Source organism: Pseudochaenichthys georgianus, chromosome 17, assembly GCF_902827115.2.
Source record: "Pseudochaenichthys georgianus chromosome 17, fPseGeo1.2, whole genome shotgun sequence".
Classification (NCBI taxonomy): Eukaryota; Metazoa; Chordata; class Actinopteri; order Perciformes; family Channichthyidae; genus Pseudochaenichthys; species Pseudochaenichthys georgianus.
The window spans coordinates 11038411-11065206 of NC_047519.1; the positions used below are offsets into that span (position 1 = coordinate 11038411).

The following is a 26796-nucleotide window of genomic DNA, read 5'->3' on the forward strand; positions in this document are numbered from 1 at the left end:
TCTCATCTCGTCAGGGTGGTTTCCTGTGAGTGATGTGACAGACATAAAGCTACAATGCACATAGAGGTCTGAATGGTGGAGATAGTCATAAAGGGACCCCTCCCCCCCTCAACACATTGGTATCACTGCCCAAAGCCCATGTGGTTTCATCCAATATGCTGCCTGGGTGTTTTCTCATCCTCCAAAAACACACCTGATGCCTAACAACACAGGTGTACACACTCTTTCAATAGCTTCCGCATACATACAACACACACCTAAGGCTTGTTGTTGATCATTGTGCCTGCAGCTGGAGCATGTAGGTCACCTTTACTTCAAAAGGTTTCCGAGTTTCCAAGTATGGGTTCAAAACATATTAACTTCCATTAGCTCTGCTGCCCTGAGCTTCCCCTGTCGCTCCAGCACACTCCAACGCGTGAGATCACTCAACACCCCCCCCCCCCCCCTCTCCTCATTCCCTCCCCTCCCCATATCCACCCCCACCCGCTCAGTGCAACCCCCCCCCCTCATTTGGATTCAGTTTCGGAGAGCGAGAGGATGGCAAACATGTAGAACTGAACTGACCGTGATCATTGCGAGGAGCAGCGCAGCGCGGGAGGACGTTTCGCGCGTGTCCGCTGTGTGAGTGTTATTGTTGTGAAGGAAGAAGCCTGATCACTTAATGAACTTTGAAACAGCTTGAAGGCTGGTGGTTGACAAGTTGCCAGACATCGGATGCGCGCCGGATCCAACTGACAGGATGGAGTGAGACAATTTACGCACAGAGGATTGGACAAGGATTGACCTTTGTGGGAATCATTCCTGAGACACACACATCGGTAAGGATCAATGAAGAATGTGAGCGCGCCTGACTCTCTCCAGACAGGGTGGATGCAGCCCTCGGCGGTGTCATGCGTCTTGCCCCGCAGCCAAGCGCGCAACCTTTGCGGCTCTTAGTTCTGCTCCTCCTCACCGTGGGGGGGATCACATCCCCGGTGCTCACCCCGGGCTGCCCGGACCGGTGCGTGTGCGATGACCAGCTGGTGGTTCAATGCGCGGGGCAGTACCTGACCACCTTCCCGGTCAACTTGCCTCTGTCCACGCGGCAGCTCATCATCTCCAACAACCGTATCGTGGAGCTTCCGCCGCTCGCGCTCAACTACCTCTCGGATCTGGTGTACCTGGACTGCAGCAACAACTCCCTCACGGAGATCTCCGAGTCCACGTTTGGGAATCTACGGAAGCTGGCCTACCTGGATCTCTCCTTCAACACCTTGGTGCGGATCGAGGACAGGACGTTCGGGCCCTTGGCGAGCCTGGTGATGCTGAGGATGACCGACAACCCGGGGCTCTCGGAGATCCACCAGGACGCCTTTGTGGATAACGCTGCCCTGCAGGTGCTGGATGTGAGTCGCAACAACCTGACGGTGGTGAACATCACCTCCCTGATCGCGCTGCCCGCCCTGCGTTCCGTGGGGCTCAGCGGGAACCCGTGGAGCTGCGAGTGCGAGAACGAGGACCTGTGCCTGTGGGTGCACCTGGAAGACTTCAAGTTCCAAGGTTTTTACTTCTCTTTTATTCTAATGTCCTGTGAGGTGACATAATCACAACATGACCTTTGACTGTTGCTTTTACTTAGTATCAAGTTGAAAAGCCCCAGAGAGCCAATCACATAACTGCTGCCCCAGTTATTAATTATTAGATAATGCTCTGTTATGTAAACTATTGGCCTTAGTGGATGACCTCGATATTCAGCCCGGAGGATAAGTTATTTATCACATACTTTATCGTACAGAAATGCAGCGCTTAATAGTTGGAAATCTTATAAAAGATAGTGTTTGTAAGGTTTAATTTATGTTGTTATGTTTATTTGACCAATGCTCTATCAGTTATAAACCATCGGTCCAACTTTTGGGTTTGCAGATTATGAAAAATACTCCTTCTTGCTGGATGAAGCTGTTGACCCTATGATCTATGTGGTATTTGGTTTAATCCTTTAATTGCAAAATATTCAACAAACAGCAACAGCAATGATAAAGAACCTGAAACTATGTTGACACAGGGAGTTTGTAATACAGGCCCTGAATCAGAGTACATATCACATCCTTAACCTTAACATGTATAATGATTGAATTGTTTTCTTGTATTAACCATTAATGAAGTGAATCCCCTGAGGGCGCCTTATTGAAAGGTAAACACAGCCAAGGCAAATGTATCCATCTAGCACATTTCCTAAACAGGCGTCTTACATAATGACACTTGAAAAAGACATATCAGAAATAAAGTTACGTTAATGTTATTTTTCCAAAGAAATCTTTAAAATACATAGATAGGTGGAATATAAGAGTTTGAATTAAAACGTTTTGTTTTTAAGTTCAGTGCAAAACATCAAACAGAGTGACATCTCAGTCAGGGGCATAAAAGCAAGCAATTATTTTATATACTGGCTACAGTCAGTGCAAATCTTGATTATGTTGGCAGTTTGTTCCAACAGTGGACGGTATAGCTAAAAAACATTATATTAAAAGCAACATATGAAGAAAAATAATGGTTTTAAAAGATATTGCTGAACAAAATGAAAATACTTATCAATGTTATCCCTATTGTGCTCATTCCCAGGTTTATGTTTATATTCTGATGCCTTTACTGTGACATGTGCTGCAGCACCTCTTTTCACCCTCTGTCTGAAACCAGTGCCCAGTCTGCTCTGATTGGTTATCAATGATTAGCTTATCACATAGGCCTACAGTGTGTTGGAGCGCTAGAAGCGCAAGTGCTACATAGTGATGTCACGATGTTACAGAGGTAAACAAAGGAGTGGAATAGAGTTGTTTCAGGCAGGGGGGAGTGAGAAACTCCCTTTGAAGGGAACTATTGGAGTGTAGCCTTTGCAGACCATGTGCAGGCACACAAACCTATATAACACACTATGGAAAAGAGAAAACCCCAAAAAGCATAATAGGGCATCTTTAAAGTTCTTAACAAAATGGCATTTAAAGTCTCCCTCGCCCTCTTCAATTTCCCTCGCTCACATCATGTTTCTTTAAAAACACACGTCTGCACCTTTGAGCCAACAGATAGCACCATGCCATCAGCATTCTCATGTCCACTATGTACGCTGCTGGAGATGCAGTGTGGCGTGAACATATGTCACATATGTAATCGCCTCGCCGTTGGAGAAGTCTGCAAAGTCCTCAGGTTTCAGCGAGACAAGAGACGCAGGTGACGACGGTGGAGCGTGACGGCATTCAGACTCAAATAGCAAAGAGGGTGAAAGAGGATCAGAGGCAGGGAGCCATTCCTCCTGCGTCCATTATCTCATAACGATTCATCAATCTCTATTTTGTCCAGCTATTGGAATACCGTGCAGAAGGTATGATTAATGAATCACTGGTGCACCATCAAATATTGATCCCCCCCTTTCGTTTTATTATTGTCCGGATTATAGATGATATTCTGTGTGGATGTGGCACGATATGCAATAGGCCATGCTATTGATATTGCATCTTACTGACCAAGAGTCACAATTCCATCACCGTGGATATAATACATCTGCCACGCTTACTAAAAAGGCATCCCCTGCTTTCCTCCCCCCCTCACACACACACACACACACACACACACACACACACACACACACACACACACACACACACACACACACACACACACACACACACACACACACACCACACACACACACACACACACACACACACACACACACACACACACACACACACACACACACACACACACACACACACACACACACGCTGGTTCCGCATTGGTCCATGTGCAGCTCAGGCCAAAACGAGTCCAGCAAGAGCTGTCCTATTTCCTCTTGCTTGGTGCCTTTTGTCTCGCTTCATTTGGAGTGGAGCCTGACAGTGACAGCAGTGACAGCTGCCAGCCAGGGAGAAGGCGGACGCATAGATACTAACACATTCTTCACCTCTGTGATGTACACACAGGCTGTCCATCTCCTTCTGTGCATGCAGGCAGTACCTCTCTCTCTCTTCAAATCAAAAGAAATTGAGGAAAACCACAAAAGACATTCACTGAGTCACACATGTAGACCCAGATGAAACCCACTTTTATTGCTTGAGGGGTGGAAACAGAAGGAGGGTACTTTGCTGTGTTTCGGCTGCGAGCTATGTCTCGGAAGCCTTATGTACGCTCTTCTGGCTCTCACCTGGCTCATGCAACACCGCTCTCTTGTCGACTTGGTTTAGGGGAAACACAAGAAAGCAGGCGACTGAGCGAAAGTGAGAGCGAAAGCTTCAGGAAGGAACCAACAGAGTCTCCTCTGTCTCGCCTTCCTGGCTAACACTCTTTCAGCTGTTATATAAGGAGAGCGTCTAGAAATAGAGCAGAGCGGGGATGGGGGAAGGAAGGGAGGGGAAAGCCCTCTTCTTTGATGCCGATCCCTTACGGGGTGGGGAGGGAGGGAGGTAGGGAGGGAGGGAGGGGGGGGGGGGGTGAAGCCAGAAGGGTTTCCTTCCTATCTGTCAGGCACACACATACATATTGACACTCACATTATTGTGCAAGGACAGACATAGAAGCTAAGTCTTGTGGAGGGTTTTTTGAATGTGTAGGCTTTACTGTATGCTAAGAGGAAGTGTGAATGTGTGTGTTTTTGTTATATCCAACAGCATATTGTGTGGACAGTGCACAGCAGCAGCTTTCGAGAGGATCAGATGCTTTGAATGTTCTGTGGTAGATAGAGCTTAGAGAGGCTGACTGTACTCGTGTTCTTCTTCAGCTGCACACTTGCTTTCACATCTGTGAGCCGCAGAAGAGCTTGTCTGAGGATAAGAGCGCAGATATATGCACCGAATGAATAGAATATCAGGGTAAATACATTTCTGACGTCCCATGAAATGAACTTAAGAGTGATTTGATTGATAGCTACGGAGTGATCCCTGTCGCCCTCTGTCAGAGCACAACTCCCACCGGAATGAGTCATTCATAACACCTTGACGCCACGTGTTGCTACTGAGAGCGCATGGAAAATATTTAGCAAGCTGGCGGAAGTGGGACATGGTTATCTAAAATGTGATGGTTTAAATAGACAGCTAAAATAGGATAAACAATTAAGATAAACATGTTTACAGCCTGTTAGGAAATTTGCCATGGTCTTATACAGAGGTAAGCTACATTTTTTAACAAATAACCCGTTTAATTGATATCAAGCCCTAAATTATAGATTTTGTTATATATATTTGCTAACTTTTGCTAACTAAGTTAGCATCGCAAGGGCTTCTTCGACACAAAGCAATGGGATTTTGGAATATTGCATAACATAAGATCTGTTGCAAACACATTTTTAGGATCCCTACACATTTTATTCGACATGGTAATCTCATTAAAAAAAAAATCTGACTTTGAGTCGAGGGGACTTGGAAGTGGTAAAATGCTAAATCATTTCAGAGACTCCTTTCTGCACCATTCTAATATGTGGCTGCTTTAAGTGACAGGTGCGTGCCACCATCGATCACTAGCCACTAGCTGTCAGCTCTGCTTCAACGAAGTTGGAGTTGATCTGTTGAGTTGATCCAACAGCAAGTATGACCTCTTTGCCAACTTTTGGATAGGCCAAGACTTAGGCGGAGTTAGCACTTTCAAGATGTCGACTGCTGGAGCCAAACACTTTGAGATTCACAACGGCTATTTGTTGGGGAATCATTTTGTTAGGTATTTAACCTTTGACACAATTCATAATTTTCTCCTTTCCCATGGCATAGGTCTACGACCTTGGGTATTGCTGCTATCTCTCTTTAGGGGGGGCAGCTTGGGCACATTGTTGTTGCCAGTTTATGACCGAGCACAAGCCGCCATGAGGTAATTTATTGTTCAGGGACATCTAGAGGCCCTTCTTTTTAGGAACGTAGGTTCCCGGCACACATTATCTTCTATGTACGACAGCTCTAGTTAGATTCAGGGTCCATATTTGTTTAGTCTCGCTGATGACGATGTTGATTATTACACTCTGAACTAGTTAACACCACAAACTGCAGAAGAGATCTTCAGAATTGGTTTTACGACCGCTGTCACCTCGTGGCTTGCAGCACGTCTTGTGAATTCTCCAGCCGCAACTCCAAATAAAACATCAGTGCTTGCCATCAAAGTTCCAGCTCTCCCTTTGTCTCTCTGAGTTTCGTCTCCATTGCTTCAGAAGTTGTCATCACACTATTCAGGAGGGTAACATCAAGGACACTTTGTCCATATTTTAAACAGTCTTTGGCCAAAATGAATGAATAAACAGTTAATTGAACTATCGTAAATTAAGCGAAACTGGTTAAAATACTGAAGGGTCTGGCTGAAACAGTTAGCGAAAAGCAAAAGATAAACATTATTGGAATTAATGGATGAACATGTGAGATAAAAAGTGTCACTGCAATTGGTAGTATGCTAACTTGACCAAAACCTAAACACTAACAATACAGATATTTACAACCAGTTTAAAAACATTGAAATTGACACATATGAAATATGAAAAATCTACCAATATAAGGTCATTCATTATTAGTTACTTTAGCTGATAAAAATGACCAAATGATGCCGTCACCTACACATTTTCCCAATGCATTTTGCAGAGGACAGAGAGTCAAGCAGAACTCCTCAATACGATTCTACAAATGTTACAGTTTAAATTTGGTCTGCGTATGCACAGACCAACGCTCCTAGGAAAATATGAAAATCAGGATACATATTTCAAGGCTGTTGGGGTAGAAACACGGTTACAGAAAAACTGTTCCCTATGCACAAACTTCTTTTGAAGTCTCCCGGTGGGACTTCCTTCTTGCACAAAAGCTTTGAAAAACCAGAAGCTAATTAAAAACAGTGCAACACTGTGTTGTGTTGCTGTGTTTCTGTTGGTTCGCAGGGAGGACTCAGCCAGGCTTCAGGATTATTTTTCCCTCGTCAGCTGCCACAGAATCAACATACATCCTGTGGTGTGTTTGACAGATATACCTTTTAAAATTGTATCTTCTGTCTTTTTTCTGAAAGAGAAGGAACTCCACGTTTTCATTAGGGATTTTGGATTTCACATCTTAGTCATAGTGGTACCCGGTGTGCCTGATGATAGGGAACCTTATTATCTGCAGTTTCAGGCACACACAAAGTCACTCTCTAATCCTGTGGGGGAGAAAGGAGTTTGAATAATTCATCCATGATTTTTTTTTTTTTGTAATTCAATGCTGCATAACTCAAGAGTGTTGTTCACATGAAGCTCCTAAAGCTATGTACTATTCCGATAATGAAGGCAGCGTTGTTATGCTAGTGCACATTAGGCGCATTCACACTGCGGTACTTTTCCCACAAAGGTTCATGCGAACTTAGTTCATGATCGCGTTCACACCAAAAAGAGCCGGTACTAAAATGAGTTCATGCGAACCTTTTTAGCGGCTCTTTTGTGAGAAAAGAGCTATATTTCTGATTGGCTGGGCGGATTGCAAACCACGTCCCGTAAAACTCCCAAAAAGATTTGTGAAGCCGTCATTTTATTATACTCGCATTAGCATTAGCCCAGCGCAGAAACGCAGAGAGACTAACTTATGGCAACACAAAATAAAACATGGGAGCGGTGGAGATGAGGAGGTGTCGGCGTTCTGGCGATTTACTCGGAAGGCTTCAGTAGAAGCTGCTGGGAGTCCCAGCAGCTTCTACTGAAGCCAGTCTCCAACTCCGGGGACTTCCGGCCGGGGACTTTGGGCGGCAGTAAACGCCGTGAAGTGGTTTGCGGCCTGCCAGTAAACCCAAAGCAGAAGAAGAAGAAGTGACGTCAGCGGCTTCATTTGCCTAATCCTCCCCCAGGGACTTTTTCCGGTGTGAACGCGATCTGTACTTAGTTCATGAGAACTAAAGAGTTCTCATGAACTAAGTTCGCATGAACCTTTGTGGGAAAAGTACTGCGGTGTGAATGCGCCTATAGGGTCTTGCTCGTTGTTTCGCTTCCCGTCTGATGAGAGGACCAGGAGTGGCTGGATCAAGTTAGCTACCTAGCTAGTAGCTAGCACGTTAGTTAGCATTACAGCCTTGTTATTTGTATTAGCCTTAATATGAAGTAACATTAAGTAACCCAGAATGTTAAACAGTAAGAGTAGTAGTCATATTTCGTGAACCCTTTGAAGAGTACTGTCACCGGTGTGATCATTTTATAATACACCATTTAAGCCCGGAGGAGAAATGCTAACGCTAGCATCGGCGATCGCCGATCTTTTCTACTTCATGCTATCTGCACAAATGGTTGACATTAAACATTAAAAAGACCAGGCAGTTCAGAGAGAATCAAAGGAAGGCAGGCAGCTTTGCATGACATTCTTCTGGACGTGTTTCATTGTGGTGATAGTGAGGGTCGTCAATCGTTTTGTTGACAAGACAGTAGTGACGGCCATCTTGGTGGCGTGTGTTGTTCTGCGAGACCAGAGATGTAGTTCATTGAGCGTTTCACACAAACAAATGTGTTACTTCACAGTTTTACGACACATTTTTTTTTTTTGACTTGCAAAATTATATTTTAAATTGACAAACATCATATGTGTAATTTGTGGCACAATTCAAACGAGATCGAAAGATAATCTTTCTCTCTCCATTGACTTCAATACATAATTTTTTCAAAATAAGGTCCCATGGAGGTCCACCGGAAGGAGAGGGACTTCGCCACTCTATAGAGGGGAAGTGGATCTGTTCGCCAGCCGGCGCAACAGCCACTGTGCCCTGCGGTTCTCCATGGCCCTGAGCGACGACCCGCCTTTAGGGGTGGATGCGTTTGCATACGAGCCATGGCCAAGGAAGCTGCTATACGCCTTTCCACCGCTGCGTCTCATTCTCCCCCTCCTGGGGAGAGTGAGGCGAGAACGTCTGGCAGTCATTCTGGTAGCGCCAGATCGCGTCGGGGCTCCGTGGTACTCAGAGATGACACAGATGAAGGTGGGCCAGCCCTGGGCGATTCCCCAGTTCTGGGGGGCGATGTCTCAAGAGGCAGGTGCAATCGGAGCGTTACCCACTCCGGGCCGTCCTCTCTAGGCTTGGCTCCTGAGAGGGACAGGCTGAGACAGGGTGGATTGTCTGACAGCGTTATTCAGTCTATCCAGGCAGCTAGAGCTGGATCCACCACAGCCTGTTACAGGCCAAAGTGGCTAGGATTCCAGCGATGGTGTGAGGAGCGGAGAATAGAGCCCCTATATTGTGAGTTGGGCTCTATTTTGTCCTTTTTACAGTTATTGGTGGACAGAGGACTTGCTCATTCTACTGTAAAGTGTATGCAGCAGCCATTTCTTCCTGTCATGAGGGATTCAACGGCAGGTCAGCCTTTTCTCATCCACTGATGTTGAGGTTTTTACAGGGGGTCAGGAGGCTGCGCCCAGTAGTGCGCGCCTCCACCCCACAGTGGGACCTGCCGCTGGTGCTCGAGGCTCTGGTCACAGAACCATTTGAGCCTCTAGAGCTCTCCTCCCTGAAAGCACTGTCGTGGAAGACAGCGTTGCTACTTGCCTTAACGTCAGCCAAAAGAGTGTCCGAGTTAACCGCTCTGTCGGTGCACCCGAGCTGTTTACTGATTCGGGGTGACCGGAGCGGGGCGACACTCAGACCGAACCCCTCCTTTGTGCCCAAGAGCCTAAGGAGTGCGTTCAGGTCGAGGGATATTCGGTTGGGGGGATTTAGTCTTCCACCCCATGGTGGGGCCAGGGAAGCTAAATTACACCTCCTCTGCCCGGTGCGTGCGTTAGCATGTTATGTAGAGCGCACAGCTACCCTGAGACGCACTGAACAGCTGTTTGTGTGCTTCGGGGGCGAGGTGACTGGAAAAGCTCTGTCCAAGAAACGCCTGGCAGGCTGGCTTTGCGGAGGCATTGCACACGCCTACGAGCAGGCAGGGAGAGCCTGTCACACGGGGGTCCGTGCGCACTCCACACGAGCTGTGGCTGTGTCGACAGCTTTATTCAACGGCGTGAGTGTGGAGGATATATGCACGGCGGCGTCTTGGTCAACGCCAGGTCTCTTCATAAAGTGTTATCTCTTGGATATGTCTGGCTCTTTCTCAGCGTCTGTGCTTGCTGGGGCAACACAGGACTGGTGAGGAGGGAGGGGTCAGTGGGCATCTGACCCCCTCCCCGGGCGTAAATGCGCTTACGTTTCTCCGGACTCCTGGAGGGTCGCGGGGGTGACGTAATGCGCTTTGGGCCCTTACAGGGCTAAAGGGCTCCCCTCGCCTGCCTGGGGGCATGAGGGGGAGAGCCCTCCATACTATAGTCTGTACACACTCTGCACAGGGTCAGTGTCTGAGTGTGGGGACACTTGCGCTCTCCCCGTGCTCTTTAGGGACTCAGGAGAGAGGGTGCATAGTGAACCCATACAGCTGCGGACTTTCCCTGTCTGCCTATAGGCGGACGCAGGGGAGCCCTCAGCACTGTTTTCGAGCACACTTTTTTGCGAGGCAAGCGCGTCAGGGTGTGCTCTATCGGCCGCAGCCTGGACTTCTCCACGGTTACAACCGAGGGAGAGGTGAGTGAGGCGCAGCGGCTGCTAAAGCTGGTCAGGGACAGTGAGGTGGAACGGTGTGCTGGACGACAGTGCGTGCATACATCGAGCCTGTGAGAGATATAACGCCTGGGTTACGTATTGTAACCCTTGACATATTAGCACAGGCGGAGCCCTCTACCCTGGGGCACTGTCTGTCCTATACCGCTCGCTGAAGAGTGGTGAAGGATGATGGTCAGGAGGCGAGGCCTCCTTTTATACGGAAGTGAGATGCGCAGGCATTCAGGTAGGCCCGCCCCGGGGCCGGCTACGTCTATAGAAATCTCAGTAGGTGAATGCTTGCATGATAAGGTAGTACCCATAGAGTCCAGTAGAGGGCTCCGCCTGTGCTAATATGACAAGGGTTACAATACGTAACCCGGCGTTCCCCTCTAATAAAACCTTGTGAGGTCATAGAGGGAAAAGGTTATGGATAAAGAGAAAATAGAAAGCGTTGTAATAACCTTAGTTTTAAATATAAGATCCAAGTTTTTAGGATTTAAGTGAAAGAGCAAGAACCAAAATGTAGGTGAAGAGACACAGCGTATCTGCGTCAAAGCCGTCTCATTAGGTTATTTTATCAACTATAAGCTTTATCAAAAGGAAGGTCTTAAGCGTACTCTTAAAACGGATAGGCTGTCTGCCGCCAGAACACAAACTGGAAGCTGATTCCACAAAAGTGGAGCTTGATAAGAAAAGGCTAGAAGGCCAGAGAGAAGAAGTGAGTTTTAAGTGTTGATTTAAAAACCCCTAATGTCTGGGCCGACCTCACGTGGAGGGGCAGAGTGTTCCAGAGCCTAGGGCCCGCATGCTGTGAATGCTCGGTGCCCTCGGGTTTTGAGCCTGGTCTTGGGCACTACCAGCAGAAGCTGGTCAGCCGACCTTAAGGCTCTGGCTGGGGTGTAGCGATGGAGGAGTTCGGCTATATGTGTGTACCTCCACCATTAAACTGTCATATTCTGCACATTTCTTATACTACATACATAAGAGTATAATTCATATGGCAAGGCAATAGCACTTTTCTGTAAGTGCTTTACAAAATAAATTAAAATACTTTTTAGGAATAAATACAAAAAACACATTATATAATGGCATTTTACAACAGGCATTACAAAGCAAAGATAATAAAAAATAAACACCACAGGTATACAATACATGTTTAAAAGGCATACTGTCGTGCGAATATGAGCAGCTCAATTAAAAGCAGCGGCAAAGAGATATGTTTTTAGTCTCGATTTAAAAATAGTAAGCGTTTCTGCGGACGTGCATGATTTGGGTAGTTTGTTCCAGCTTGTCGGGGCATAACAGCTGAATGCTGCCTCCATGTTTTGTTTTTACTCTCGGAACCGATAGCAGACCCGTCCCAGAAGACCTGAGGCACCTTGATGGCTCGTAATTATGTAGGAGATCAACAATATACTTTGGTCCCAAACAGGGTCGGCTCTAGAACAAATCGAATGGGGGGGCAATCATTTACCACGGGGGGGCACACACTGCCATCAACAACCAACACACAAACACCAACGCAACTTCAATTAAAAAAAAACATGCTGTAAAGTCTATTGTATTTCACACACATTGCAGGAGTGTAGTGCTATTGTATAGCGCACCTATGACTTGTGCATACATGCACGGTTGTGGCACGACCACCAAAACAGAAATATATGGACATAGGCCACTACTAGAGAGCAGCACCTGAGCACACCTCAGGCTGTGTTTTCTATTTGTATTCTTTATTTCTGATTTATTTCACACAAAAAACTTTTAATGGAAACGTTTTCACTTAGCCTATATGATTAAAAAAAAAACGGCAAAGTGGCAAGGCTTGGCCGCCCTGCGTTGGGGGGGCACAGTGACTCATTTGGGGGGGCATGGCCCGCGAATGACCCCCCATGACGCCGACCCTGGTCCCAAACCATGTAATGATTTAAAAACTAGCAATAGTACTTCATCAATCAATTATTTGGCCGACTGGAAGCCAATGTAAAGATTTCAGAACCGGACTGATGTGATCCACTCTTTTAATGTTAGTGAGGACACGTACGTACAGCGGCGTTCTGAATCAGCTGCAGCTTTCTGATGGATTTTTTTGTCAGCCCTGTGAATACACTATTGCAGTAGTCAAGTCTACTAAAGATAAAAGCATGGACAAGCTTTTCTAAGTCCTGTTGTGACATTAGTTTTTTAATCCTCGATATATATATATATCTATATATATATAGATATATATACATTATGTATGTATAATATCAGTTCAAATAAGTGCTTCAACATAGTTAACAGAGCAGGAAAGCAATATATTAGACCTTAAAGAGCCTGTGACACGAGTTTCCCCCATCATCCAAACCCATCAATTTGAGTACATATTGTCCCCTTGAAAACCGTTACTGAACTGATTTAGGATATTTGTACTTTGATAACCATTAATCTGCCTTCAATGTTGACAATTTTCTGGATCTGCTCGGGGATTCTCCAAGTCCCGCCAAATGATGTGTGACGTTGCGGGCACAGCGCTCCAGCTGCACCGTTCAGGATCCCAGCTTCTGCATGTAAACGCACGACGGCGCACACAGCAGCAAGCTCAGACAGCGATGACAGGTTAATGTTGAACGTGTCTGAGAGCTCATATGAGGCTGAAGGATCGGTTTATGTTGTATGATATCTGTTAGAAGTTTAGGAATGAGGTGCTTCAATATGGGGGATCATACGGTCATGTAGCCAGTGGTGGAATGGGACTAAAAATCATCCCGGGACTCTCGACCGGCCCACTTCGGTACCGCTAGTAAATTGTCAACAGGGGGAGTGGGGGATGTCAGGGGCGGCGGGTGCTGTAGATAGTAAATGTAAATATGTAAATATTTGTGTCACTGCATCCTGGTAAAATACAAATATAATTTATAATGTCTGTGTCTTTGACCTTAGCGCTGCTAGCCACCTGTGCCCTGTACTACGAAGCCAGTTCAACAGACCCTGCTGGATATGTTTGAGTAGCAAACAAACTAACAACAACAAACTAACAAACGAGATCTCGCTAAGCGGTCCTACGACGCTGGTTATCAACTCGGTAAATCAAGCCAGGGTTTCTCTCTCCAGCTGAGAGCGCGTTCACGTCTAAGACACGAGTGGATCTGACTTTAATTACATTTGTCTCGAGTGTTTCGTCAACATAATGTGTTGCTTAAAATAATACTTCTGCATACAGTATGTGACACTGTGAGTGTTGCACGGCCAGATACGGCTCAGCTGACTCAGATCAGGAAATATATTATATATTATGATATTATATGATCGATGATCTGATTGATGATGTAATATGAATGATAAGTGCGACGCATCTTCTCTGCATACGGCAGTTTAAACTGTATTTCCTTTATCCTGTAATATGACTTGAGAGATTTAAACTCCGCACACTGAGTTGATCTCTTTTCTATAGACGCCGGAGGCGGGCAGCGTCAGGTAAAAGAAGTTATTTAGCCTTCCCAAACCTGAGCCTCACGCGCCGCCTATGGGGGATGTGCTAGTGACTTATCCGACCGACCCACTTCGGTACAGGCCCATCGGGATTCGTCCCGATGGCCAGTCCGCCACTGCACCCAGCCCACGTAAACTGTCAACGGGGGGAGCCTCGCTGCGGGGAAACGGTGGACCTAGTGTCCCGATCGGAGTGGGAATAATAATAATAATAATAATAATAATCCGTGCATTTTATCCATTAATTTCCCCAACATTGTGGTAAAAAAACACACGTTTAATCCATGTTGGTGTACTACAACTACAAAAAGCATCGGTTTGTTTTCTCATCAGGAAATGCAGACCGGCTCAAACAAACGATTTTTAATCATCATCCTCACGATCATTTAATGTATCATATGTTCGCCGCATTGACATGAAAGCACTAATAAATGTAGTTTCATCCACTTGAGTTTACAACTACAAAAATAATCGATTTGTTTTTATATCACATCCGACGGGAGGAAATTCAGCAGCTCTCACTCCCGATTTTTAATCCTAATGTAATCATCATCTTCACCACGATGTTTATGTTTATGTTCGCCGAATTGACATGAAAGCACTGACGAATATGAATATACTGTAGTCAACTTCATTAAAACGTTATTAACGTGCCTAATCTCAGTAATTCACCATTTCTACGCATGACAACACACTTTGTCCATGTTTGGCTCTCTCGCCGCACAGTGAAGCGTTCCCGCATTGACGTCACTTCCGGCTTCCCCCAAAACTTCAAAATGAGTCGAAGGAATTTCCCCGCGATGTTCGAAATTATTGATATTTAACGGAACGGTATCGCTTTTTCTTTTTTAAACTGATGGTTCGAGATTACTAGTAGCCCAATATTTCATTGCACAACAGTTGTTGGGATGCTGTCGCAGGCTCTTTAAGTACTTTGTTAGGCTTAATATCTATCTGTAGATACCCCCAAAGATTTGTTCTTATTTAAAAGAAGACCTTAACCTAAAGTATTCTTTAATGTTTAAATAAAGGTTAATTAGTTTTCCTGTTTTGCACATCCTCCTATTAATATCTTTGTACATCCGGCACTAAACTGTTTTATTGTAGAGATCACTTACAAAATCTTCTTGATGTTTTACATTCTATATTTCTATCATTGACCTTGTACTCTTAATATTTTTTTCATCAAATATAACATCATTTTTTTTTTTAAATAACGTGCTTTAACCACTAGGCGGTACACACAAGCATAGAATGCCATAATAACTTTTTATTATTGTGTAGGATACTTATGTATGTATAACATCTGAAGATGTGTAGTTTTATTAATTTTTTTACATAATTTTACAGCATATTGCTATATTATTTCACATGTTTTACTTCTACACATTAATATCTGATTTGTAAAACAGACAGAAAGGCATATCCGTCATTTAATGATAAGCTATTGACATTCTGAATCCATAGGTGTGTCTCCCATCACCCAAATCCCCTGACTATTCTCTCAACTCAGTATTTACATTCTTATATTCAAAGAAAATCAGTAATATCTTTAAAAACTACAAGTCCTTTTCTATCAGCTGTGCACCGTTATGGTGTAAATAATAACCTAGCTACCAATTGGATGAAATATAAAAGTCAGCCGAATTAGTGTTGATACTGCAAGGAGACGTATTTTGTGAAGAGAAATTGAAGATGTTGTTTAATTGTTGATATATTTATGATCCACGTCACGTATTCAGTTTCCGTGGCAGTTCTTCAAGTTTGTCCAGAAGTCTTCTCATCAGGGCTCTACAAATAAATAACTACGGCAGATGTAATATTTAATGCAGCCGAACCGTGTATTACAATGCCGTTATGTGATGACTTCCAAAGAGAAACACTCGGATTAAAGTATTATTTTCTTTTTTTAAATGTTTTTCGCATTAACACCATATCCCAACGTGCATTGCGGCTAAACAATCCATTCACCGAGCTTCGACCATAGCTGAGGATCTTGGGTAATCAGTTCAGTGGGAGTGTATCTGTTTCCGGTTATTTTATTTTGAAATTCAGTTCCTGACAGATGGCAAAAAAGCCAGAGATTATAGAATTAAACAAATAAATAAAAACAAGGATAATTGTGTGTTATTGTTGAGTACATAACAGTGTGTTATTTAGAAAATAATAACAAATTAGAAGGAAAAAAATACAGATTTCAGTATTCTTGGGCTCTGAGCCCCATTTATTTTCCTCACGGATGGCAAAAAAAGTCCGACATTATACCATTTAAAATAAAAACAATAATCGTGGCTTAATATTGAGTAAGAACATGTTGTTATGAACCACACAGCTTTCGGTCTTCCAAGACCCGAACGGACAAAAAGACGTGGTGCAGGCACGAAACACACTACCAATAGAAATACATTGCTTTTAAAATCGTTCTGTGTGAGACGAAAAAAAGGGGGAAATCGTGTTGGTGAACACGAATCAATAGATTACATGTCGTGACTATAACACGAAATGCCGTGAGACTGGGTTGTAAACCGACCCCTCTCTCATAATTATTGTTCTTTAGACAAAATATTTATTCTAGGTCATTACTTCTACTCAGGCATCTTCCCTATCAGCTAAAACTTTCAATCTGGACTGGCACGCTGATAAATGTTCTTTAAAGGTCCTGAAAATATCTTTATCTTCTTACTCTGAGTGACAGGGTCCTTTATGAATAATACATTTGTTCCAACATTTAAACAGTTCTCAGTATTTCACATGAAAGAATGATGTACTTGTGTATTTGTTCTTTGTTTGTTTAACTAGTTAAAAATGGGCGGGGCAACACCAATTGGGCTATCTTGCCGTCAGTGTCAATTAAAGACCCAATGAATTGAATAGCTTTTGAGTATTACATTCTTAACAAAATATAACTAAGGATTCCCACACTTAGATTTTGTCTGTTGCTTATTTAGTTGGAATTATTCAGGCTAGGAGGTTGGGGTGGATGGGTTGGTTTATTGGCTGGACTTTGACCCAGGAGACCTCTGTCACATGACTTCTGTACTAAAGTAATGCCACTTCTATAAATGCTTTAACTCAGACCTGGATCTTTTTCCAAACCTAACCAAGTAGTTTTGTTGCCAATACATGACTCACAAGATTGTGTGCATGTAACAAGCTGAATTGACACCTGTCGCTGGACATATGAACGAAGATTGAGGGAAACATACAAACTGTTTAAAGAAAGATACATCGGAATATTAAAAGATATATAGAAATAGTTACTATTTTGAACCAACTCTTGAGGGGCTTAAAAATGAATTAAGCATGTGTTGGCAATGGCATGCTATACAGAAGAAAAAACCTATATACTTTATAGACGAAAATAATGTGCAGTTGTGTGTGGACTTAAAATGATGTCAATTGTAAAGCCATTATAGAAAAATACAAATTTGTCTCATGTATTCCAGAACAAGCATTGTATTTCCAAACCAAATATGTTGATGTACTCTTTTGAGCCATGATGAGTCCTTAATCATTCCTCCTTGATGTGTTTCTGTTTGACAGATGAGGGCCAGACGGTGTGCGGCTCACCTGCTGACATGCAGGGCCGTCGTCTTGGTGAGGTGGGCATCCAGCTACGGACGTTATGTCACCAGACCCTGGGCTCCTGGGACTACCTTTTCTTTTTTGTCATCGGCTTTGTCATCTTTGCTGCTGGCACCGTGTCGGCCTGGGTGATGGGCGTCATTATGGTGCTCTATGAGCGCTACGTCAAGAAAAAAGAGGAGCAGCTGGACCCGGAAGATGAGGAAGAACTCGGTGACAGGAGAGACCATGGCAACGGGAATTTGAAAATGTCACATACTGTTTAAAACATTTATTCCCACTCTTCCAATTTAGGATTTCCCACAGTGCCTCGTGACTACTTCCAGGACTGTATGTGAAGTTTTATTACACTTCAGTCAAACTGAGTCTGTTTAACAGGCTCCGCCCTGAAAGAGAAAAGAAAGGATTCAACAGAGAATCGGAATGTCATTCTTCACATTTGGAGTGGGCTTTCGGGTGATGTAACACTCTCTGGCTGCCATTGTGGAGCTCTCTAGGTCCTGGTTATTACTGACCGCATATGCAAATGTATGACTATGTAGTATTTATTTATTACTTTGTAATTTTTTACAGGGATAGAGCCAATAAGCTGGTTATCTTGGAAGCAGCTAGCTGGTCTGACTGTGACCGAATGCTTTAGCTTTGTTGCTAAGAGTCAGAGAAGATTAGTACCATTCACCTTTCTCTCATCAATTGACTTTTGATCGTTTTTAACTGTATGTTACCAGTTAGGATTTTAGTCATCAGATGATCTTAATTTAACAGAGAAAAGGCAAAGCAACAATGCTTGTTAGCTGGCAGCCTTTCCAGACGGACGTCGAACAGCATTGGAGACACACTGAGTTTGATCAGAGAACTCAAAAAACAAGATACTTGTTTACAGTTTCAGAGGTGCTAGTAGTTGTATTTTGTTACCTTTTTAACAGAGCTAAGCTAGCTGTTTCCCGTTCTTTCAGGACATTGTGCAAAGCTAAGCTTACCGGCTGCAGGCTATAGGTTCAAATTCAAAGAACAAATGGAAGTGGTATCAATCATCTGATCTAACTCTTGTCGAGAATGCCCAAAATGTGTCTAGCTACCCATCGAAGAACAACAGTAAGCAGTGGCGGTTCTAGATCAATTTGACTGGGGGGGGCCAGGCTGGGGCCAGTTATTTTCTGAGAGGGGCACAATAAATGTAGAACGAAAAAGACAAAGACAGTATGAAGTAAATGCGCATAAGAAAACAATGCAATACAGTTATTGGTACACATATTTATTTCAGATACTTATAGTTACAGTTTTTACGCTCTAATGGGTCCGACTAGAATGACAAATAACGTTAGTTCCGCGCCATTCCGTCAGCCAACAAATCGTTTAATCATAAACTTTCATTTTCAGGGGGGCCACAGGGGGGTCCAAAGTCAGCGTTACGGGGGCACTGCCCCCCCCCTAGAACTGCCCCTGACAGTAATCATCAGAGACTAACTCTGACCATGATATTTTCAGCTACTTAAAAACAAGAATGTCAATGTTGTACAATTTGTTTATATCTACAACGTTACAAATTGGGTGGAAACACCTGACAAAAATTAATGACAATCTATTTCTAGACCCTAGCTAATCCCTTATACCATAAAGATATTCAAAATAATCTCCAGTGGACCTCGATAATGGCAACAAGAGAATTGTGACTTTACAACCCCATATGTGACATTTTATGTGATGTGATCTTTCTACTCATATGTTTGAGGAGAAGCATTCGTGTGTAAAGGAATACATTTGTGTGTAAATGAATACATTTGTGCCCAATGACGTACACACTAATGTGTATCGTGCATGTTTGATTGAGCTTTTGCAGAACTGAGCCTTTCCCTTATTGGTCCAGTGGGCTGCAGTTCTAAACTGATAGTTTACCTCTCTCATCTACTCTGAAAAAAACTGCAGTTGAGGCATTTGTGTTGAAGATCTGTTTGTGAAGTTGACATGAGCCAACTGCTGAGGTCTGGTTTGGCAGTGGGCCCCGCTAGATGGCAAGTCAATAGGAGGGTGTGATAATTGATTTCCACTTCATTCTCTCTTTGTTGGCTGACTGGTTTGAGTTCAGTGTCCTCTCTGTTTCTGCATGCACTGTTGATGCACCACACAGCCTTACGAGGTGTGTATAAGCTCTAATTCAATCATTAAAGAACGAAAAAGGATACTTTGAAGTGTTAACATTTGAGACTAATTCTACTGTCTGTACCACTGTCTGTTCCCCTGACTCGACTGTTATCAACTGTTATCAAGGAAGGGGCAGGATGAGGAGTCCTTGTTTTACTGGGGGAACAAATAGCTGCTCCAATGTATGTGTGCTGTATCTCAGTTGTGTCTCGGAATATATTATCATTATACCTGATTTAGGAACAAAATGGACTTATAAGGTATCTGAGAAGAAGGGTATCCTTCCACAATGTTTGAACAAGCTGTTTTCCGCTCATTTTATGTTGTGCACATTTTATTAAAGTTTTATTATGAAAGTGTACAGATGATTGAATGTATGAAAATATAGGTTACTCATAATTTTCACAGAGGGCATCTTGACATCAGTGAGAAAAGCACAGGTGTAGCTAATAAAATAAATGACGGCCGAATTCCATTTAGCTTCTTCAATTTCAGGGCATGCTGGTTTAAAGCCACAATGCCATGGCTCACTGGAACACTTACATGTTTTGTGAGCCATATTGTTATTGGCATCCCCTATGCATTTATTTTACAAATTTGAAATGTCTGTTAAAAAACGGCTATTAGTTTGGCATTATGCTAATAATGATAATGGTTCATGTGAACTCTGACTCCACACAATCTGTTGTCTTTCTTTAATGTGATCTGCAATACCACCGAAGAAATTTACTGGCACTCGTACTGTATGCATATTAGAGGGATTTGTCCAGAATCAATTTCATATACAAAGTTATTGGTATTAACGATATAACAACATACTAAGCATGCTGGTTTTGGGTGGTTGAGTGTCAGCGTCAAACGCAAAGTTAATTATGTGCTTTGCTCATTATAGACCCTTTTCAAACCATTTGATCTATAACTTCCCAAAAACAACCGGTGTAATCAATAAAATGATTGATGGTCGAATCCCATTTAGATGCTCAGGTTTCAGGGCCCTGGTCTCATGCATCATTTAAGGTATTCATTTCACCTGCAGTGCTCACTGAACGGGTCGCCCGGGCACAGGGGCAAGCCAAGTTGCCTAAAAAGACAAAATGATTACAAAGAGACACAAAACTGCTTAAAAAAAATCTTGACGCAAAATGACAAAAAAGAGACACAAAATAACTACACAGACACACAAAATAACTACACAGAGATACAAAAGGACAACAAAGGGACACAAAACTACTATAAAGAGACACAAACTGACTTCAGACAGACACACATTTACATGAATATATATAAAAACCACAAAGAAACACAACAAAAAACAAAAAAAGCTAATTATCCACTATAACGTTGTTGTCTTGCTCTTATGTAAGACACATGGTGAGGACGGTGCATGTCTGTGCCCAGGGGCCCATTGTCTCATTGTCTTCACATGCCAGTGCTGCTCCTGCAATGAAAGGTCCACATATTTGCTGATAAATGTCTATTGTGAAGTTGTTCCTGTAAAGCAGGGGTGTCAAACTCAAGGCCCGGGGGCCAAATCCGGCCCTCGACTTCATTTTATGTGGCCCGCAAGAGCATGCAAAGAATATAATATAATACGGTTACATGCCACTTTACAGAAGCAGGTTGCCCATAAACTACATGTCCCATAATGCATCTCGTTTTGTGACATGCGCACTGAAGAGACTTGCAATTATTTGCCCTGGACTTCTGCTTTCAAACGTATCCGATAATAATCCAATTCAGCGGCAATAATGTAACATAATACATTATTTTATATAATTATATATTTATATATGTATATTTTATTTATATAGTTACAACCGGCCCTTTGAGTGCAACCATAATGCTAATGTGGCCCGCGATTAAATTGCGTTTTACACCCCTGCTGTAAAGGGTAAACCATGTTCCAATACACTGCTGCTGATGCATGTCAGCATACGGTCAGGAGGGTGGGTCTGTCTCTGTTTGATTGCACTCCCTCGTCATATAAGGGAGTGATCTTGACTCATGGCAGTATGCATTGCATGGACCATCCTAAGCACACTTGTTAGCAGGACATACGTAATTGGATGCCAAAGTGTCAATCCAAGATAGTGACCGATCTACTCATGTTAGTTGCCGTGTGCTGAGATACCTCTGAACATATAATAAAAATAGATTCATTTTGTTAGCGCTTTTACAGGTGCTCAAAGGCGCTTTACAGATAATAGTGAAAAGAAAAGAACAACAAATACATATATATAGTTAAAGTCAAATAATACAAAAACAATCACACATTAAAAGCCAGATTGAAGAGGTGAGTTTATGTAAGTTTTTTGAAGGTGGTGAGGTCAGTCTCTGATGGGTTGTGGGAGTGAGTTCCAGAGGGAGGGTGGCGAGTTGGATCTTGGGCATTGGGTGTAACATTTGCATGGCTTCATTCAGTAAAATATATTGATTCATCTGCATGTGTACTGAGATTTGTGTAGTGCATGTATCTACATTCAACGCATGCACATATAGTCTCAACTGTGAGGGTGCATTACATTCTGCTAAACTGACTGATTAGGCCATGTGATGCCATAGGCAAGGGTAAGGGTGCGGCCAGGAAATTGGAGAGCTGGCTGCCCTAATACATGTCAGCACAGTGAGGAAGATGGAATGCCAAGTCATAAACATGTGCATAGTTCTTGTGTACCATGCAAGCAAACACTTGGCTCTGAAGACGCTCACTATTGACTCACTTGTTTTCATATGGGCACTTGGTGGTACTGTAGGCCTATATCAGCTGAATAATATACTCAATGGATTTGCACTTCCGACACACCCACGTTGCAAATACAGAACATATTAAGGCACAAGCATGCATGAGACAAAAGCATCAGTTCTGCCTCCATAATGGACTGCAACACGAGTCACCTCTGACTCCATTTGACTCTGCAAAAGCTTTGAAAATAAATGATCTGTACTCACTAACGCTACCAACACAAACGAGAACTACACCTTCCTACATCAAAACTAAAACAAATTCAATTAAAAAAAGGTACACATTTTGGGATTAATGCTTGTTAGCTTTGATGCCTGTAGTTCTGAAGCTTCAGCCAGTAGCTTATTAGCTAAGCTAAAATCCTAAAAGCCAAAGGAAACGGCTAGCAGGCACCCAACTGTATTTTGACTGTATTATTTGCTTCAACAAAGAAGCATAGCGTTGCATTGTAGTATTCCTTGTTCCATTGAAGTTGAAATGTTATGAAGCCAAATGTAGCCGCGAGTTAGCTTAGCATAGCATACCAACTGGGAACATCTAGCTTGCTCTAGCAAAAGGTTGTCAGAAAATCTCACTCTTGGCAAGAAAACATATTTCCCAAAATGTAATGCTATTGTTTAAAGTTGAAATACAGTGGTTCTAATGGAGATATCGTTGTGCCTGAGAATGGATGTGTGTTCACTTCTCTGTTCCCCATCACTTACCACCAAACATGCTGAGGCAGTGGTCAGGATGAGCTTCAGGACAGAGATGAACTCAGCTGGTTGGGTCACATTAACACCACATCTCTGACTGTCAGCCAGTTTGGTGAATAAACAAGGACATTCACACAGCTACTGGCAGAAGCTTCTGCAGGTGTGTGTCCTGCCTGTGGATGTGTGCATCATTGTGTGCATCTGCTGGGACGAAGGCAAACTGTAAAAGGCCCGCAGATTGGATATGTGACATGAAGTGAGCGCGGAACTAACGGACCATAATAGCCTTCTGAAACATCTACTACCAAACACGCTCGTTCCCACAGACACACAAAATAGGAAGAAAATCCTTTTGTCACAGAGCAGTGGTATTACTCACACCAAAGTTAGAAATATGGGACATATTTTTCAGACACTAGTGCTAGGGAAAAGGCAGCCTGGGTTTCAGTTATTGCAAGAAAATGTCATCATTAATCCCTGCCACATATGGATGACAGCACCAAATTACTGTCTGCCAAATCCAACGTCAAAAAGCTGGAACAGAAACTGCTGCAAGTTATTATTAAGTTAAAAATATTTCCTATGCTTACAATTTGTAAACATATCATGTATAATCTCCTGGTTTGGCCCACACTAAAGCACAGAAAGAGGGACAGAAAGTAGGGACATTGCCTTATTTTCATGAAAGAATTTGCATTGGTTTTCTCCAGTTTTATTTCCCTCACCATGTCCATCATTATCATATTACATTATAACCAGAAATAATGTATGTTGCATACTGTATGTCCATTTTTTGGACTAGACATTGACACACTCTGCTCAAGTGGCTATTGATTGATGATGAGGAGTAAGCCCCTGCATCCACTCTGCAGAGAGAAGGACACTCCTGTTGAAACAGCTGTTGCATTTCTACACACAGGCTCAGGGGCCTGCCAACTCTGTATCCTTCACCCGCAGTAAAAGGTCATTTGAGAGACGATGTTATGTCCTTTTGTGTCACAATTGCTTTGCTTTTCTTCTTGCTTGACCTCTCTTCATGCTCTTTGAATGTATGTGTTTCCACTTTTGCTCTCTGGGTATTTAGAAGGGTAGCTGGTGTCTAATTAGCATCAAAGTCAAGGACATAGTCTTTATTGGGTCCTTGTTAGCTCACAGATACAGGTATAACAGCACAAATGCAAACCCCCCCCCCCCCCCCACAAGTGAAAAAGCAAACACACACACACAACTGAAATGCATTGTACGTTAGTGTATTCTGGGTGCCCATGGTTCACGATTATGGTAATCCAATAGAGCTGTCTGCAGAAGTGAGATAACGAGATGCTTACTCACACTAAGCTCCAATTGAAAACAGCACAATGATATTTCAAACTGAGACAGGGCTCTGCATATTGGTCCAGGGTATTTGTGCTCAAACTATCGTGGAGCACGAAAAGGTCTTTCATTTTCCTATGAGTGAATGAATGAATGAAAACTTTATTACAGACTCAGGGTCCAGATAAAAGACAAGACATTACATAGATAAATTACATACACAGCATAAAAAGAATTCATAGTTTAAGAATAATTTAAATCAGTGTCCTACAAAGAGACAACTATCAATGTCTCCACAGCTGCGATTGGTAGCGTGTAGTACTAAACCTTATGTTCGATAAGGACAAGAGGATTTCATTATCAGAGTCATTAAGCCGGCAAATACATTTATACATGAGATTTCTTAAAACAGCTTGTAGAGTATTGACTCCTGCAGCCACACACATTTCACTTGCACTCGACCATCGAGGTCTCTTCAGCAATATTCTCATGGCATCTTTATCAGCGACTTGAAGTTTCCGTAAACTTGCTTTTCTGTAGTTTGACCACAAATGTGCCGTTTAGAGCGGTGTGCAACATGCTCTGAGCAGAGACATCTTCACTCCGTCTGCACACGCACCAAACTTACGTAGGAGAATGTTTGCTTGTGCATACATCATGCGGCATTGCCTATAAATATCTTCATCATCTGTCATTTGTTCTGTAATAAAGTGTCCAAGATATTTTAACTTATTACAGACACTAAGATTAATATCAGACAATTTAAAATCAGGACATTTAAGACATTTATCTTCTTTGGTTCTAAAGATCATGACAGCACTCTTACTGGCGTTGTATTTGATGTCATGCTCCACACCACACACAGAGCACACAGCAAGAAGCTGCTGGAGCCCAGCGCTAGATGGACTCAGCACAACAAGATCATCTGCATACATAATATGGTTCACTAGAGTACTACCTATCATGCATCCAGTCTTACAGACTCTCAGTCGCTCGGACAGATCATCAATATAAAGGTTAAAAAGAACTGGGGACATCATTCCACCTTGTCTGACACCATTGCTAACCCACATGGGGCTGAGACGCTATTGCCCATTTGACTTGCATAGTCTGGTGGCCTACCAGTAGACCAGAATTCTCCAGTGGCGAACCGTCAGGGCCTTCAAGGTATTCAGAGAATACCCTGGAACACTCAGATAAAACAAACACAACATAGATTTAATTATATAAATAGAATGAATAAATGAGAATCGTATCTGTGTTGTTGATCTGTAATATTAGTGTTACGTTGATTTGTTTGTCCTTCTCGGACCATGCACTACGCAATTCAGTGGTTTTGTGTTAGAAAAGAAAGCAACCAATCAGATCTTGATCTTCAACCAAGGTATTCTACATCCTTGATCGAATTGCCTGGCCGTTGCACTGAATGAGAGCGTACGTTTGGACTGACAGTTTGATCAACCAATCATATATTGATTTGTAGCCAATGGGCGTGTTCTTCCAGAGTTTCCCTCGGTTCCAGGGTATTTCTAGAAGGCCCGCTAGTTCACTGGCTCGAGACAGAGGATCTAGATGAATGTGACGAAGCAATTCATGCCGTTTTATTGTTTTTAACGTTGAAATGACAAGTGCAACAGGTGAAGATGAAGTTGTTGCGGAATTGTTGTGAGTACCCTTTTGAAGACGACAATTCAGTGAAAAGACGGACATTATAACGGCGGGGGGGGGGGGGGGGGGCGGTGTGTGTGTCTACAGAAGGTCCAGTTGTGATAGACACGGTTCGCCACTGGAATTCTCACAATGTATTTGGGCTCGTCGCTTTGACTCAGTTTAACAAATAACTTCCTATGATTAACACGATCAAACGCTTTAGAAGCATCAATGAAACACATAAGAACTGAGGAGTTATTACCTCTATATGTGTTAACCATTTCCTTTAAGGCGTATATCCACAGGTCAGTGCCATGTTTAGCCTTAAAGCCAGTCTGGTTATCTGTTGAGTTAATAAAGTCATCTAATCTGTCCAGCAGAATTCTTTCTAGGACTTTTGACAGTATGCTGGCTAACGCTACGGGCCTATAGTTGTCTAGGCTTCCCTTTACCGGCTTTGTCCTTAATAACTGCACCAACAGAACAGACGACATTGAGTCTGGTAACAAGCCATGACTCATAAAGGCAGTAAAGCAGATAGAAAGAAGAGGAGCTATCTTAGGAGCATATTTAAGATGTTCAGCAGAAATATGATCTACGCCACTGGCTTTGTTGTCCGACAGCTTGTTCATAGCTTTGCACACCTCATGTGGCATTATCACCATTGACTCATTGTTATCAATATCA

At 43.1% G+C, this 26796-nt stretch overlaps 1 protein-coding gene across 1 annotated transcript; it reads left to right on the top strand.

The window, feature by feature from the left end:
- The first annotated feature begins 537 nt into the window (after nucleotides 1-537).
- LOC117462537 (leucine-rich repeat-containing protein 52-like) lies at nucleotides 538-20068 on the top strand. The gene is made up of 2 exons (XM_034104806.2): nucleotides 538-1539; nucleotides 17524-20068. Exons 1-2 carry the CDS (start codon nucleotides 891-893, stop codon nucleotides 17829-17831), a joined length of 957 nt encoding a protein of 318 aa, XP_033960697.1. The 5' UTR covers nucleotides 538-890; the 3' UTR covers nucleotides 17832-20068.
- Nucleotides 20069-26796: the final 6728 nt, after the last annotated feature.

Coding starts and splice junctions, on each gene's coding strand:
- LOC117462537 (XM_034104806.2), top strand. CDS start 891: ATGCGTCTTGCCCCGCAGCCAAGCGCGCAACCTTTGCGGCTCTTAGTT. Junction 1,540..17,523: donor GGAAGACTTCAAGTTCCAAG/GTTTTTACTTCT, acceptor TCTGTTTGACAG/ATGAGGGCCAGACGGTGTGC.